Consider the following 16717-nt stretch of genomic DNA (forward strand, 5'->3'; position numbering starts at 1 on the left):
GGGTGAGCAGGACAGATAGGGGACACATTAGCATTTGGAGGTATGTGGCATAGCCTAAAAGGACAAGAGGTGATTTCCCAAGGAAAACTTCTGGATGGCTTACCAGCGGGTCCTGTGCAGACGAACCTTAGAATTTCCTCCTAATGTGCGGTTCTGGCTACGAGGAGTTGAAAGGGGGGTGGGGTGGGGATGGGAGTGAGGTGAAAATAGCAGGACCTGGGTTTGAATTCCAGCATGACCCATTGTGACTTCCAGCAAGTTTCTTCACTTCCCTAAGCCTTGGTTTACTCATCACTAGAAAACACCTAAGTCACATTGCTTTCTAGGGTATTTTAAGGATTTGAAAGATTATTTCCAAAGGGCATTCTTTTACAGGAGGCCACCAAAAGCTCTGACATAAAGATCGAGAGATCCTCAATCAGAATCACTTGGTTATTAAAAAAAAATCCCTATAGTACAGTCGAGTCTCATTATTTGTGGTATTTACGTTCTACTAAGTCCCCTTGAAGCCTGCATTAGTGACAACCTGGCTGACTTGGATTGATCTCAGCAGCCACTGTGTGCTGTTGGTTCATATTTTTCACTACTCTGCACCTGCACGTCGCCATGGATGACAGGGAGTGTCACAAGTATTGATTTGAAGGTGACACCAATAAATTTTAGTGAGCAGGTAAATATGCACCGATGGACACCAAGAATAATGAGGAATGTCTGTATTCTTATTTTTGGACCTCGTGCCTGTGTTCATGAATCCAAGTGTGGCTTGCTTTTAATTATTTACTGTGTTGTTGGTTGTTTTTTTTAATCATGTAATAAATACCTTACACTCCTTCCTCTCCCTCACAAAAAGTAGGACCTTGTCAATAGCCTACATGCCATCTCATCAGCCTTCCCACCTCAACCCTTCCTCTTTGATACCCATCATCCTGAATCATGTGTTTATCATTTCCTGGACTACCTCTTCTTCTTCTTCCTTTTTTAAAGAAAACAAAGAAATAAAAACCCACAATTTTTTTACTAGGAGATAGAGGAGGGCTTAGATCACTAGTCTTATACCTAACAATTTGTACACATTTTGTTTCATCTCAGTGATTGGAAGAAACAATGTAACATCACTTCCTCCCTGTGTTTCCTGATTCCTGTTCCTAACCTTCTGAACCGTTGTCCTTTGGTAAATTCTGCCCCTTTAATCTCAAATGGATGATTATTCTCAGGTGTGTGTACCTCGCTGGTGTTATTTACCTTAGACCTGTCTGTTGCTTGGCTGAAAATCGAATCATGGTGTCCGTTCAGTTCTAGAACTGAAGCCCTGTGCTCCCACCAGCCTCTGCCCAACCAGCAAGCTTGGCCTCTTTTATGGTTTTGAGTTTTGTTGCACATTTCTCTCTCGCTCTGTCCAGGACCTTGCAGTGCGATCCTTTTCAGAGCCGTTGGTAGGAGCAGCCAGGCACCGTCTGGTTCTTCTGGTCTCGGGGTCAGGAAGACTGAGTTTTGCATGGTCCGTTAGTCCAGTGGGCTAATGATTTTCACGTGTCTTTGATTTTCATCACTCTTCTTTCTTCAGCACATGGGAAACCAATAGCTGCATCTTAGCTGGCTGTTCACAAGCTTTATCCTTGAATTCCTTTTCATTTCGTTTTCTTGCATCTACATTTTGTCTTCGGAAGCTCTGGTGGTGCAGTGGCTTACGCACTGGGCTGATAGCAGCAAGGTCACTGGTTGAAACCCACCCGCCCCGTCTGAGGGAGAAAGGTGAGGCTCTCTGCTCCTGTGAAGGGTGGCAGTCTTGGCAACTCTGGGGAGCCGCCCTCTCAGGTCTCTGTGAGTCCATGTTGACTGGATGGCACTGGATTTGTGGAGTGTATTTACTCTTAAGAGGATGCATCTTAAAACTATAGCTCTGCTTAACTTCATAAAAAGATATAATTATTATCCGAGGGACATTTTTGACTTTGTATTATATTGTAATACAAAATGATTGCAGTGTATTCATCTAGTCCAGTGTTCATTTTGAGTAATTTCCAGATTTGCCTATTTTGAATATGACTGGGGGCATTCTTCTACATGCTTTTCCTAGCGTTTCTCTTGGGTAGATAAGTATATGTCAGCAGTGAACTCACTCATGTTCAGCTTTAGGAAGTGAAGCGCGTATGTTTTCTAAAGTGGTCGCACCAATTCATACGCCCCCAAGCACTGTGTGAGAGAGCCTGTAGGTCCATATCCTGGGCACTTAAAAAATACAGTCTGAGGTTTTTTTGCCAATAAGACCCTCCGTCAGCTGAGTTGGGGTTTGTGGAAAGCATGAGAATCTACATCTTAACAATTAGCTCAAGAGATCCTTATGATCAACTGCACCTGCAAACTACAGTGGTCTGCGGCTGTAGCCTTGGGGACACACAGGGCAAAATTGGGCTGCTTTGAAACTGAACACATTTCTGACAGAGAGCTAGACTCTTGCTATTTATCTTGATTTTGAGAACGCCACTTGGGTTTTTGAAAACAGTCTTTGATATTTTGTTAAATTTATTAAAAAATATATTGTACAAAACTTTGCAAAATCTTTGTTGTTGTGAAAAGAACGAATGGAAGATAGAGATTTAAACCTTCTGATTTGAGGCAGCGTGCTGTTTTGGGAGGAGAGCGTTGTTGGCTTAGGTAAATATGGCGGGGAAGCGGCGATGGCCCCAGTGCCAGGTTTGCTGCGTGAGTGTAGAAGATATCGGCTCGAGGAATTATGTCTCGCATCACAAGTGAAAGCACATCCTGTGTTATGCATAACGCATAACCGATATTGCACATCAGGCAAGGATGGCGAGGCTTCACCTTGTGATCTTTGGACATGTTGTGGGGAGAGATCGGTCTGTGGAGAAGGACATCATGTTAGGCAGGGTAGAGGGGCCGCAGAGGAGCGGAAGGCCTTCCAGGAGGTGGGTTGGTCCCATGCCCGCAACACCGGCTCAGTCATGGGAACCATGGGGAACTGCATAGGGCTTCATTCTATTGTGCACCAGGTCGCTATGGGTCAGAACCGACTTGATGGCACCTCACAGCAGCAGACTTGTTGATCACGTAGCTCAAGTCGTGCCTTCTTTTTCTCCCTCAGAAATAGTGGACAGCGTCACAGGACCACGTGAGGAGCTGTTCACATCGGTCTCGGACCCACCGGGCACCCTCCCTGGAGGGATGGAGCAGATGGTCAGCGCTTCGCCGGCGTTGCCTGCTTCTGAGAGACGCACCATCCGTCCGTCCATTAGTCGTGTCAGTACAGCTGCCACCTATGGCCTGGACCAACTTGAATCTGAAGGTACTCATGCTCTGAAGGGGACCTTTTGCAGGACCAGTTGAATCCCTGTGTCTTGGTTTGCTCGTACTGCAGTAACCATAGCACTGCACGGGGACGGCTTCGAAGAACAGACATCTGTCTTCTTAGAGTTCAGGAGGCTGGATGTTGGAATTCAGGGTGTTGGCTCGAAGGAAAGGCCTTTCTTTGCCTCTGTTTCTTCTAGTAGCTGCTGACAGTCCTTAGTGTTCCTCGGCTTGTCGGTGTTCCTAACCTGTGTGTCTGTGCCTCTTAATAAACGTCACTCAGAAAGAATTGACTTTAAGACCTAGTCTACTCTGCCACATTAACATAAAACACCCCCCACCCCCATTTCCAAACAGGGCCATATTCACAGGTACTGGGGTTTAGGGCTTCAACATAACTTCCTGGGGATACAATATAACCCGTAACCCTGAGCAAGTGTTGTTTTCGAGAAAAGATTAGGGAAGTGTGTCCAATCTGTATTTGTACTTCAGGGGTGGGCAGACTAGGACCTGGCCCAATCTGGCCTGCCATCTGTTCTTGTATTGCCTACAAGCTAAGAATGGCTTTTGTAATTTTAATGACTGAAAAAAAAATCAAAACAAGAATACAGGTTTGTGACACTTGAGATGTTATATGAAATTAAAATTTTAGTGATCACAAATAATGCTGCATTGAAACAGCCACGCTCCTTCAGAGCTGAGTAGCTGTGACCGAGACTGCGGCCTCAGAGAGCCTAGGCTTTTAGATATGGCCCCTGGAGGAAAAGTTTGCCACCCTGCAGCCACCACCAGTGGTGTTCGGCTGTCGTTCGTGTATGAGCATCACCTTGGGGGATCTTTGAAAACGTCCCCATGCCCAGAGACCCCGACATAGTCACTGTGGAGAGGCTGCTAACCCTGGCTTTGTTTGGTGGTGGTGGAAATTAAAAAATAATTTTAAACATTGTGGTAAAATGTATATAATAGGCTACTTCCCAATTCAAAGCGCATCTTAAAAAGCAAGCCAGGAGGCTTCAGAAATGTCATGGAAAAATTCTGTCCTCTCTTGTGTCTTCCCGCAAACTTTTAGAAGTCTGTATGTCGTACACTGCATTGGCTGTATTCCATTCTGTCACGGGCATCAGCAATTTCAGTGAGGGCCTTTGATGATTCAATAGAGGTGGATTGAGACTCTTGGGGTAAAAGGAAAACTTGCGTTTCCCCACCATGTTTTTCTGAGTTCAAGTTTGAAGGTGGCTTACATTTTAATAACTTGGCTCTGGTCCTTAATTCTCCCTCGCTCCCTCCCTTCTCTGGGTTAGGATGTTGGTCTCTGTGGCATCTGCTCATTATTTAGATGGGGTCATTCCTGCCACACTGTACTTTGTGGGGCTTTGGCTCTGCGGCTGACAGTGATCCCTGGGGCACAGCTGCCCATCACCAAGCAAGAAGGCTGGATGCAGGGCTCCTACGTCGTGGAATGAATCCACATTTTGGCAGGTGAACAGCACTCTGCATCCTGGGAGCAGGTCCCCCTTGCCCGGAGATTTGTAGTGCAGTTTCTGACTAGTTTAGAAAGACAGGACATCCCGTGGGCACTGACCTAGCTTTGTTTGATGCAGCAAAGATAAAGGATGTTCTAGTAACTTCCCATTTCTTCAATTACCCTGGCAGGGAAGGTGGATGGTTCTGTTAGTTTGCAACAGACCTCATTCTGGATGTGCAGAGTCACGCTGGCAGTTCGGTGACAGAGCAACGTGACATGTTAAGGGTCTAATTCCAAGGCCACTGGATGCGGAGACAGTTTGTGCTTGATTACTAATCTGAGCGGTGACGGTTTGAACTCACTTGGGAGTGCCGCAGGAGGAAGGTCTAGTGGTTTGCTTTCATAAGGACTACAGCCAAGGAAACGCTCTGAGCAGCTCCACTTGGTCAGACACGGCATCGCCAAGAGCAGAATCACTGCACAACCAGGGAGCTCACTTTTGCTTTGGTGGAGAACCCCGCGGTAGAGTACTGGCTTAAGGAACGGATCAAAAGCAGGCTCAGCGGCTACATTTCAGATGAAGATCAGGACTGGATTTATATTAGCTGTTGGCTCACCTGATGCCATCCGCAAAGAGCTGGTTTCCCCAACTTAATTTGAGTTAGAACAGCTTCATCCAGCTGCGCTCACGGAAGCAAATCTCACTGCCCTTGAGTCCGTTCCGACTCAAGTGACCCCATAGGACAGGGAAGAACTTCCTTGGTGGTTTCTGAGACTGGAACTGTTTACAGGAATGGGAAATCCTGGAGCAGCTGCTGGTTATAAAGGCGGTAGTCACTACAACACTAGAACTCCTTATTAGAGAAGATTATCTATATATATGAATAATCCACACTTGTGAAATGATGACCATTTAGTAAATGTAGTTGCTGATGGTCGTTCTATTGCAATATGATAGCGTTGTCCTGATGCACCCAAGATAACCCCAGAGTTTTCATTCTTTTATTTAATTAAATTTCAGCTTCTTTTTAGAATATATTTTGTCAGTTTTTTATTCATGCTATGATCCTGGTGATGTCTTTTGAAAGATAGTTTGGGTGTCACAATGTTCTTTCTGCTAGGTTGTTGGATTTAAGCAAGACTTTGAACTGGAGTGCATCTTTTCTCTTAAATAGGTGCTCGGGTGCCGTAGTGGTAATGTGTTCAGCTGCTAACTGAATGGCCGGTAGTGTAGGCCCACTGGCCTTGGAGGGGAAACACCGGGCAGTCTGCTGCTGTAAACAGCTACACAGCCTTGGCGACCAATTGCACTGGCCCCCTGGTCCCCCTGCTGTCTTTTCTCTGCCACTCCTTCTCACTGTCTTGTGCCTCCTGCAGAGTTGGAGCTCTCTGTCTGTCTGTCAGGGCAGGGACCCCATGTTCACAGGATGCACTGGGTTCCCTTTTCTGCTTGGGTGGTGGTCGTGCGGTCCCCTCCTTCTCACCTCTGTGACATGGTTCCTTTCAAGCCTAGTGGGATGGCAAAGCTGACCAATTGCCTTATTAGGGTTCCGTACACCGTATTTGCATGTCTCTATCTTCATAAGGTTGCCGTGCACCTTATTTGTGTTATTTGCAAACTATCCAGTTCCCATGGAGAGCCCTAAAGACTTCGTTTGCTTAGTCCTCCTTCGTCAGGAGGTGGGCATTTGTGGGGAGCAAGGCTGTGAAAATGATTCATTGCCCCACACTGCCACTCACACTTTCATCTCTGTGGGGCATTGGCAAATGGCATGAGAGTCTCCGTTTATTTAATTATATCACGAACATATCTATTACTTTGATATCTTTTTTCTCCTGTGGACAGGAACATTTTTCCAGGGAATAAGATATTTTTCTCATTGAAATGTGGGAAAGTGACATGGTCTTACAAGACACCACGCACCAAGAAGAAAGAGGACCAGTGTGGAAATCCCGGAGTCCACTGGCCTATTTAACCATTGAGGCAGCGGTTCTCAACCTGTGGGTTGCAACCCCTTTGGGGGTCAAACGACCCTTTCACAGGGGTCGCCCGATTCATAACAGTAGCAAAATGACAGTGATGAAGTAGCAACGAAAATGATTTTGTGGTCGGGGGGTGTGTCAGCACAACACGAGGAGCTGCATTAGGGAGGTTGAGAGCCACTACTCTGAGGGATAACAAACTCCAAACTCACTGCCATCAAGACGACTCCAACTCATAGAGGCCCCATAGGATGGGTCTGTGTTTCCGAACTGCCTCTGTGTTTCTGAAACGGACTCATTTGTGGTAGAAAGCCTCCTGCTTGGCCGGCAGCGGGGCTGGGGGTTCTGCACTGCTGACTGCGCAGTCCAGTCCGTAACCCACGACAGCAGCAGGACGCCCTCAGGGACGAGAAGGAGACCAAATGATATCTATCAGACCCCTGCCTGCTCCCTCCTTTCTGTCTCTCTGGCAGGCCGAGGCAAGCTTTAACGTTTCCTGTGTTGCTGTAGCAGCGTAGCACTGGGTAGGTTAAGATCATAGAAATTTATTCTTTTGCAGTTCTGAATCCCTGCCACTCCGTCAGATCTGACCCATAGCCACCCTATAGGACAGAGCAAGACTGCCTTACAGTTTCTTCAAGGCTGTAATCTTTACCGAAGCAGTTGAAAAAAATTAACTGTGCCACACCCTTTTCCTGAGTGACTGACTGACGAATGAGTTTGAACTGCTAACCTTCCGGCTAGCAGCCAGGTACTTTACCCACTGTGGCACCAGGGCGCCCTTTGGGAGGCTAGATGTTCCACAGTGCGGGATCGGCAGGGCATGGTCTCTCTGGAGACTCTGGGTGAAGCGCCTTCCTTGCCTCTTTCCTTGTCTGGTGGATTCTGGTAGCCCTGGACCTTCCTGACTTATGGTTGCACATCACTCTGTCTACAGTGTCACCTGGCCGTCCTCCCTCTGTCTCTGTCTCCCCTTGTATCAGGACACGGCAAAGTGCCAGGTTCTTGTAAGACACCAGGCATCTAAGAAGAGAGAGGACCCGTGTGGGAATTCCCGCTCTGGTTAGCCGTTAAAGGATAATAAACGGGGGTCCCTGGGTGCTGCAGGTGGTTGGGTGGCATTAAGCGAGCCCTGGTGGCATACTGGGCTATGTGTTCCGCTGTTAACCACAAGGTCAGCAGCTCAAAACCATCAGCGGCTCCCCGGGAGGAGGTCTTCAGTCTTCAAATCCCGCAGGGACAGTTCCACTCCATCCCGGATGGTTGCTGTGAGACAGGGTTGACTTGCTGCTAGTGAGGGTTTTATTGTCTGTTTGTTTGGTTTGTGTAGTGCACATGGTTATTTTGTCCATCTGCTAACCAAAACTCAATGCTTCAAATCTCTCCCGAGGCAACCCAAATGCCTCAGAAGAAAGCTGGGTGATCTACACCTGAACAAAACCCCAACCATTGAAAGCCTTACGGAGCACCCTCCTACCCTGGGCAGCCCTGGGCTTGCCACGAGTCAGAAGCAATGCTCTGGCAGCGAGCTGTCAGACTGCATTCTGATTTCATCGAGCGGGACTTCATGGCCATTTAGCTAATAGCACCAGAGACCCTATTTCCAAACGTGGTCCCATTCCCTGGTATCAGGGCTTCGGATTTCAACAAGTCTTTCTGGGGACACTGTTCAGCTCCTGATGCGGTGAGCCTTTACAGAAGGGAGCCCGTGCTGGCCCGTGCCGGAGAACTGGGCTGCGAACCCAAGGTCGGAGGTGGGACCTCCCCAGCAGTTCCTCCGTAGAAAACCCTTGATCACCTGCTCCCGGGAAAATAGTGTGGCAGTGCTCCCCTGTAAAGAGATTTCAAAATCGTGTTTCCAGCAGAGAAGTCAGGGTTCACTTGAGAAAACAACCTCGATCTTTCGTACTGTTTGGTGTACTTCCCCCGGCCCCTTTTTTAACAGATTATTATTATTTCCTTTCCTTGCATTTTGAAGGCCAGTTTGACTATCTTTATATTTGGGTTTTAACGTTTAAGAAATGTTTGACCTTTTTGCCAGCCAGGCAGAAAGCAGCCATTATTCTGTTGCTTGTTCTTTTAAAAAAAATTTAATCATTTTATTGGGGGCTCATACAATTCTTATCACAATCCATACACACATCCATTGTGTCAAGCACATTTGTACACTTGTTGCCAACATTCTCAAAACATTTTCTTTCTACTTGAGCCCTTGGCATCAGCTCCTCATTTCCCCCCTCCCTCCCTCCTCTCCCATCCTTTTGAACCTTTGGTAATTTATAAATTATTATTACATGTTTTACATTGTCCGTACCCCACTTCCCTCCACCCTTCTGGTATCGCCACTCTTACTGGTCCTGAGGGGTTTGTCTATCCTGGATTCCCTGTATTTCCAGTTCCTATCTGTACCAGTGTACATCCTCTGGTCTAGCTGGATTTGTAAGGTAGAATTGGGATCATGATAGTGGGAGGGAGAAAGCATTAAAGAACTAGAGGAAAGTTGTATGTTTCATTGTTGCTACACTGCACCCTGACTGGCTCACTGCCTCCCAGTGACCCTTCTGTAAGGGGATATCCAGTTATCTACAGATGGGCTTTGGGTCGCCACTCTGCACTGTCCCTCATTCTCAATGATAAGATTTTTTTTTTTTGATACCTGATCCCTTCGACACCTTGTGATCATACAGGCTGGTGTGCTTCTTCCATGTGGGCTTTGTTGCGTCTGACTAGATGACCGCTTGTGTACCTTAAAGCCTTTAAGATCTCAGATGCTATATCTTTTGATAGCCAGGCACCATCAGCTTTCTTCACATTTGTTTATGCACTCACTTTGTCTTCAGTGATCGTGTCAGGAAGGTGAACATCATGGAATGCCAGTTTAATAGAACAAAGTGTTCTTGCACTGAGGGAGTACTTGAGTGGAGGCTCAATGTCCATCTGTGACCTTAATAGTGAACCTGTAAATATATACACATAGATCTATTTCTCCATCATCATATATAAATATATTTGCATATGTACATGCCTGTATTTAAACCTCTATAAATGCCCTTTGCCTCCTAGTTCTTTCCTCTTGTCCCACTATCATGCTCAGCTTTCATTTGGGTTTCAATAATTCCTCTTGGTTCATTGCCTTTGATCAAGTCCTACCAGGCCTCTTACACCCTCCTCGCCACTGATTTTGGATCCCTGTTGTTCCCTTGTCCCTGGGTTTGTTAACATCACTTACTTTCCTCCACCTACCCCTCTCCCATGCCCCTCTGAAACTGTCAGTCCCATTGTTTTCTCCTCCAGATTGTTTATCCAGCCTATCTTATCTAGATAGACCTGCAGAAATAATGATATGCACAAAACCAAGACGAGCAAAACAAAGCAAAAAAACAAAACAGGCACAACAAAAAACAATGACAAAAACAGAAAAGCCTGCCAATAGTTAAAGGTCTGTTTCTTGACCCTTAAGAATGTTTTCCGGTCAAGTCTGATGGAGTGCCATGCGCTGGTCTCAAAGTTTATTTTTTTGGTACTCCTTGGGACTTCCTTGCTCTGCTCCCTTTGCTGTTCTGCTGCATGCCCTTAGTGTTTTCCTCGGTGGGGTGGGGTCAGATTGAGCCCTGTTGCTTGTTCATTTTTTGGTGTGTGTGTGTTGCTTGTTCTTAATCTCTTGCAGTGACATCCATTTTCCTGCACGTGTGTGCGTGTGCATCTTCAATAAAAGTCATGACTGTTTTCTGCATGAGAACAGAGGTCCTCTGAGGCGGCTTCCAACATCTGTTCAATGTGTCTCTTGATCCCCTCTTCTGAAGAGATAGCGGTGTTATCTTTTCTTTCTTATCTGGGGCTCTTAGTTCTGTCACTCTCCCAGGGATCCTTTCTGCTGGTAGCAGGGCCGCCAGAGGAGCAAGTCCTGTTTGCAAAGTGTGCCTTCCTTCTCCAAACGGAGGGCTCTTTTCAGCTGTGTGGTGGCCTCAGCTGATACCGCAGCCAGAAAGCATCACCCCTTTCATTGGTCAATCAGAAGTGAATTGGGAAATGTATTCGAGAGACGTCTTAAATATTTTTCATTAATAGCTCCACTGAGAATACAAATGGGCTCATGCAGTTTTTAGGGGAAGAGTGTATGCTATCAACAACTTGCACCTTAATTCACAAAATCAATTTTTGGGGCACCTCCCAAATAAGCACTCTTTTTGAGAAAGCACTTTTCTTTTCTCTCCCTGCAACCCACACCAACACACACACACACACACACACACACACACACACACACAATTCTCAAGTGACTTTTCAATTCAGATGATGTCATCTAGCGAAGGTGCATGGGTACATGAGAAAGAGTCCTGGAAAATCTGCTCTCGAGGCCATCTGCAGAAAATGGAGTTGGCATGACTTATCTTCGGTGCTGCTCTGTGGTCTGTGATGGAAAGGCCAAGTGGACTGTGATGCACTTGAACCATCCACTGCTACCCTTGGTACTGTGGTCTGAGATTAAGGCTGCTCACTTTCATTATGTAGAGACAGAGCACCAGTTTTGGCTTTTGTTTTTATTTTCATGACAGCCACTTAAATAACACACAGATGGGGGAAAGAATGTCATCCCTGGGCGAGATGACCTTAACTCAAACAGTTAAATGCTCGACTGGCAACTGAGAGATGGATCATCCAAAGCCACCTGGAGATGACTGGGCAGAAAGGTCTGGCAATCCACTTGCCGAGGGACCCAGGCTTGCAAGCCCTATGGGGCTGTGCCCTGTACGAATGGGCTCTCCTACAGTTGGAGTTGACTTGAGGGCAACTGGTTGGGGAAGGCGTGGAGAGAAGAGTTACCCCTTTTGATTTTAGTGGTGACTGATGTAAATCCTGAATTTGTTTCTCCAGATGCCTAGTGTGTCCAAACAATGGGAATTTAATAAACCTTTTAATTAGGTAACTTGATTAGTATGAACACACAGAACTCCTAATAATGTATTGCCAAATATGCTAGGGAAGGATAAGACACTGTCCCTTCTCCCCACCCCAACCGTGGTATGGATTTGTTCAGTGAGGTGTGCACTTAGCATGACGTTGGTGATTCTGTTACAGTTTGTGGAAGAGTGGAATGAAAGGGTAATGGAATTCTTCCAGGAAATTTTTGAAGCCCGTTTATACAAAGAAGAATTGTGTTTGAATCTTGCTGCATAGGGAGCCTACATTTTGGGAGATGATCAAGACCCAAACCCAATGCCATTTAGAGAATTCCAATTCATGGTGACCCAATATAGGGTTCCTGAGAGCTTTACCTCTTTATGGGAGCAGACAGCCTCAGTTTTCTCCCACTGAGGGGCCAGTGGGTTTGAACAGCTGACCTCTCAGGAGAAGAAGGAAGAAATAATAGAATTGCAAGGTAGAAAACAAAAAGTATCACGAGACACAGAGATTCGGTATGTATGGTTGTATATGTCCTATATGTGTGTGTGAGTACAGATTTGTAAATATATCCATACTCATTGTTCTATTAATATTTCCATAAAGAGCCCACCACCGACTGCTGTTGAACTTGCTGGGTTTTAACTGCTGACCTTGTGGTTAGTAACCCAGGGCCTAACCCACAGCCACCATGTTACATAAAATAGTGGTGATCAATGAAATAATGTGGAGACAAATTCCAAAGAGTTGAGGAATAGATAACACACCCACCCACACTGGCAGCAAATTATTCTGTAGACATGTAAGACCAAATATGTTTTTTCTAATTAGTTTCCTGCCTAGTTTGTTTCTTTTTTAAAAATAATTTTATTGGGGGTTCATACAACTCTTTATTACAATTCATCCATCTATCCATCCATTATGTCAAGCACACTTGTATGTTTGTTGCTATCATTCTCAAAATGTTTTCTTTCTACCTGAGCCCTTGGTATCAGCTCATTTCACCCTCTCCTTCCCTAACTTCCTTACTCACTAACTCTTGATTATTTATAAATTATTATTATTTTGTCATGTCTTACACTGTTCGATGTCTCCCTTCACCCACTTTTCTGTTGTCTGTCCCCCATGAGGGGGTTATATGTAGATCATTGTGACAGGTTCCCCCTTTCCGTCCCACCTTCCCTTCACCCTCCCGGTGTTGCCACTCTTACCACTGGTCCTGAGGGGTTCTTCTGCCCTGGATTCCCTGTGTTTCCAGTGTTTCCTGTGTTTCCCTGTGTTTCCTATCTGTACCAGTGTACATCCTCTGTTCTAGCTGGATTTGTAAGGTAGAATTGGGATCATGATAGTGGGGGGAGGAAGCATTAAAGAACTAGAGGAAAGTTTTATGTTTCATCATTGCTACCCTGCACCCTGACTGGCTCGTCTCCTCCTCATGACCCTTCTGTAAGGGGGGGGGGGGGATGTCCAGTTGTCTACAAATGGGCTTTGGGTCTCCACTCCGCACTGTCCCTCATTCACAAAGATATGACTTTTTGTTCTTTGATGCCTTATCCTTGATCCTGTTGACACCTCGTGGTCGCACAGGCTGGTGTGCTTCTTCCATGTGGGCGTTGTTGCTTCTCAGCTAGATGGCCGCTTGTTTATCTTTAAGCCTTTAAGACCCCAGATGCTATATCTTTTGGATGATTTCTTTTTTTCCCCCCACATTTTATTAGGGGCTCTTACAACTCTTATCACAATCCATACATATACATACATCAATTGTATAAAGAACATCCGTACATTCTTTGCCCTAATCATTTTCAAAGCATTTGCTCTCCACTTACGCCCTTTGCATCAGGTACTCTTTTTTTTTCCCCTTCCCTCCCCACTCCCCCCTCCCTCATGAGCCCTTGATAATTTATAGACTGTTATTTTGTTATATCTTGCCCTATCCAGAGTCTCCCTTTCTCTCCTCTGCCGTCCGTCTCCCAGGAAGGAGGTCACATGTAGATCCTTGTAATCGGTTCCCCCTTTCCAACCCACTCACCCTCTACTCTCCCAGTATCGCCCCTCACACCCCTGGTCCTGAAGGCATCATCCACCCCGGACGCCCCGTGCCTCCAGCTCCCACATGCACCAGTGTACAACCTCTGCCCTATCCAGTCCCGCAAGGTAGAATTCGGATCATGGTAGTTGGGGGGAGGAAGCATCCAGGATCTGGGGGAAAGCTGTGTTTTTCATCGGTACTACATCGCACCCTGACTGACCCATCTCCTCTCCTAAACCCCTCTATGAGGGGATCTCCAGTGGTCGACAAATGGGCTTTGGGTCTCCACTCTGCACTTGCCCCTTCATTCACTATGGTATATATATATATATATATATATATATATATATTTTGCATGATGATGCCTTATACCTGGTCCCTCTGGCACCTCGTGATCGCACAGGCTGGTGTGCTTCTTCCATGTGAACTTTATTGCTTCTGAGCTGGATGGCCGCTTGTTCACCTTCAAGCCTTTAAGACCCCAGACACTATCTCTTTTGATAGCCAGGCACCATCAGCTTTCTTCGCCACATTTGCTTATGCACCCGTTTGTCTTCGGCCATCGTATCATGGAGGTGTGCAGACAATGATATGATTTTTGTTCTTTGATGCCTGATAACTGATCCCTTCGGGACCATGTGATCACACAGGCTGGTGTGTTCTTCCATGTGAGCTTTGTTGCTTTTGAGCTAGATGGCCGCTTGTTTATCTTCAAGCCTTTAAGACCCCAGACACTATCTCTTTTGATAGCTGGGCACCATCAGCTTTCTTCACCACATTTACTTGTTCACCCGCTTTGGCTTCAGCAGTTGTGTTGGGAGGGTGAGCATCGTACAGTGCCAATTTAATAAAAAAAAAAGTATTCATGCATTGAGGGAGTGCTTGAGTAGAGGCCCAAGATCCTTCTGCCACCTTAATACTAAACCTATAAATATAGACACATAGATCTATTTCCCCATCCTCATATATATATATTTGCATGTACATGTCTTTGTCTATACCTCTATAAATGCCCTTTGACTCCTAGCTCTTTCCTCCATCTCCCTTGACTTTCCTCCTGCCCCACTACCATGCTCCGTCCCCACCTGGGCTACAGCTATACCTGCTGATTTGTTTCTTAAGCATAGTTTTTAATAACAGTAGACAAGGCTCAGGGACTCGGGCTGACACCCAATTCATATGAAATTGTGCCCGTGTCTGTGTAGAGGGCTACTCAGAAGCCCAGGAGGAAGGCTCTGCTCAGAATGATTCATCCGGCTTGTGCTCCAGGGCTGAGAACCCCTGAGGGGACCGACTCAAGGAGAGCCTTCCACGTGTGTATGGTCTTACAGTTGTTGTAACAGACATGGAGCTTAGGACCGCATAGTAGATGGTGCAGACTTCAAAGGTTATTTGAGAATTAGGTTCAGACAATTAGGGCATGCTTTTTCAAGAACTGATTTAAGCATGTATATGTGTATCCTTTTCCTAGGGTAATCATGAAGCTTCTATTGCTTTGAAGTACAAGTTAATTATGAACCTTAGCAATGAATGGACAAATTCGTGTAAGAATTATCAGCTGCCCTTTCTCCGGCTATTGTTGTAACTGTAAGGAGCCCTGTTGGCATAGTGGGTTAACACGGGCTGTTAGCTTCAAGGTAGTGGTTTGAACTACTGGCCACTCCATGGCAGAAAGATGAAGCTCCCCGCCCCTGTGATGATTTACAGCAGTTCTGTACTGTTGGGTAGGTTTGCTAGGAGTTGCGGTTGACACGATGGCAATGGTGGTGGTGGTCTTGCTAACCATGACGTTGCTTTGTCAGTCGGCTTTAACATTTAAATGCAGTCCTGTGCTCCAAGAAAGAAAAAGGTTAGAAAACCACACAATGCATCAATTGCGTGGCCTTATAAGGTTCAAAAAGGAAAATCAACGGACTTGTAAACCTAACATTTCTCTTGCAAGGTTTACTTCCGGTCTGCCTAGATTAACCAGCACCTTTGTTTCTCAGCCATTGTACCTCCTACAACACTGACATCTCCGGAATAGCTTTATTCTATTCCTTTACAAAACCAGTGTCAAGAATTGCCAAGATTTTGCCAGAGGAGGAGAGGTGGCCAGGCCAGGGGCCTTGTTGCTGCTCTCTCTTATTCTGCAGTCCCCTCCCCCAAACAAGAAAAAAAACGGAAACAGGGCTGTCTGCTCCCCATGCTGTCTGTTGCTAGGGGCGGTCAAGTTCGTTGCAGCTCATAATGACCTCATGGACAACAGAGAAAATGCTGCCCGGTCCGGTGACATCCTGAATGCTGTTATTATGTTCAAGGAAAGGCTGGAGGTCTGCTTCCCAAAGGTCACCTTTTAAAAAAGTCCATGGAATGTAATTCAACTCAGCAACATAAGGGGTTGTCATGAATTAGAATGGGCATGATGGTAACTGATTTGATTTTGGGGTTCATGAAATTAACTTTAAAAGGGGGCAGGAAAGAGAAACAGGGACAATTCTCCTCGACAAAGCTTGCCCTGGTGAGCAACACAAGCTAGTAGAACAGAGCTCTGGTTCTGGTTTGGAATGAACAACCTGGCCCCATCATGAATAAGCACTTAGCTGTATTATTGCTTGTCTCTGTTGTTGTTTCCTGCCGTGAGTCAGTTCCGACCCATCGTGACCCTGTGCACAAAAGAGCCAAATGGCACCCAGTCCTGTGCCCTCCTCACACCGGCTCTTATGTGTGAACCATTGTTGCAGGCCCTGTGCCCATCCACCTTGTTGAGGACTTTCCTCTTTTTCTTTTTAAAATCATTTTACTGGAGGCTCGTACAACTCTTATCACAATCCATGCGTCCATCCATTGTGTCAAGCACATTTGTACATTTGTTGCCCTCATCATTCTCAAAACATTTGCTTCCTACTTGAGCCCTTGGTATCAGCTCCTCATTTTCCTCTCCCTCCCTGCTCCCCCCTCCCTCATGAGCCCTGGAACTTCAAACCCTTCAGTGAGTAGCTTAGTGCTTAACCATTGCATGACCTGAGCCGCTTACAAATTATAGCAGG

General features: G+C 46.0%; 1 protein-coding gene across 2 annotated transcripts in view; it reads left to right on the forward strand.

Moving 5' to 3' along the window:
- Positions 1-16717, forward strand: part of ARMH4 (armadillo like helical domain containing 4) — a 157805-nt gene that overhangs the window by 22558 nt on the left and 118530 nt on the right. For both annotated transcript variants that reach the window (XM_075530529.1, XM_075530528.1), the window contains exon 4: positions 3104-3304. In XM_075530529.1, the coding sequence (XP_075386644.1) occupies positions 3104-3304 (201 nt within the window). The remainder of the gene's footprint in view (positions 1-3103; positions 3305-16717) is intronic.

Source organism: Tenrec ecaudatus, chromosome 14 (genome assembly GCF_050624435.1).
Source record: "Tenrec ecaudatus isolate mTenEca1 chromosome 14, mTenEca1.hap1, whole genome shotgun sequence".
In the NCBI taxonomy this organism is placed as follows: domain Eukaryota; kingdom Metazoa; phylum Chordata; class Mammalia; order Afrosoricida; family Tenrecidae; genus Tenrec; species Tenrec ecaudatus.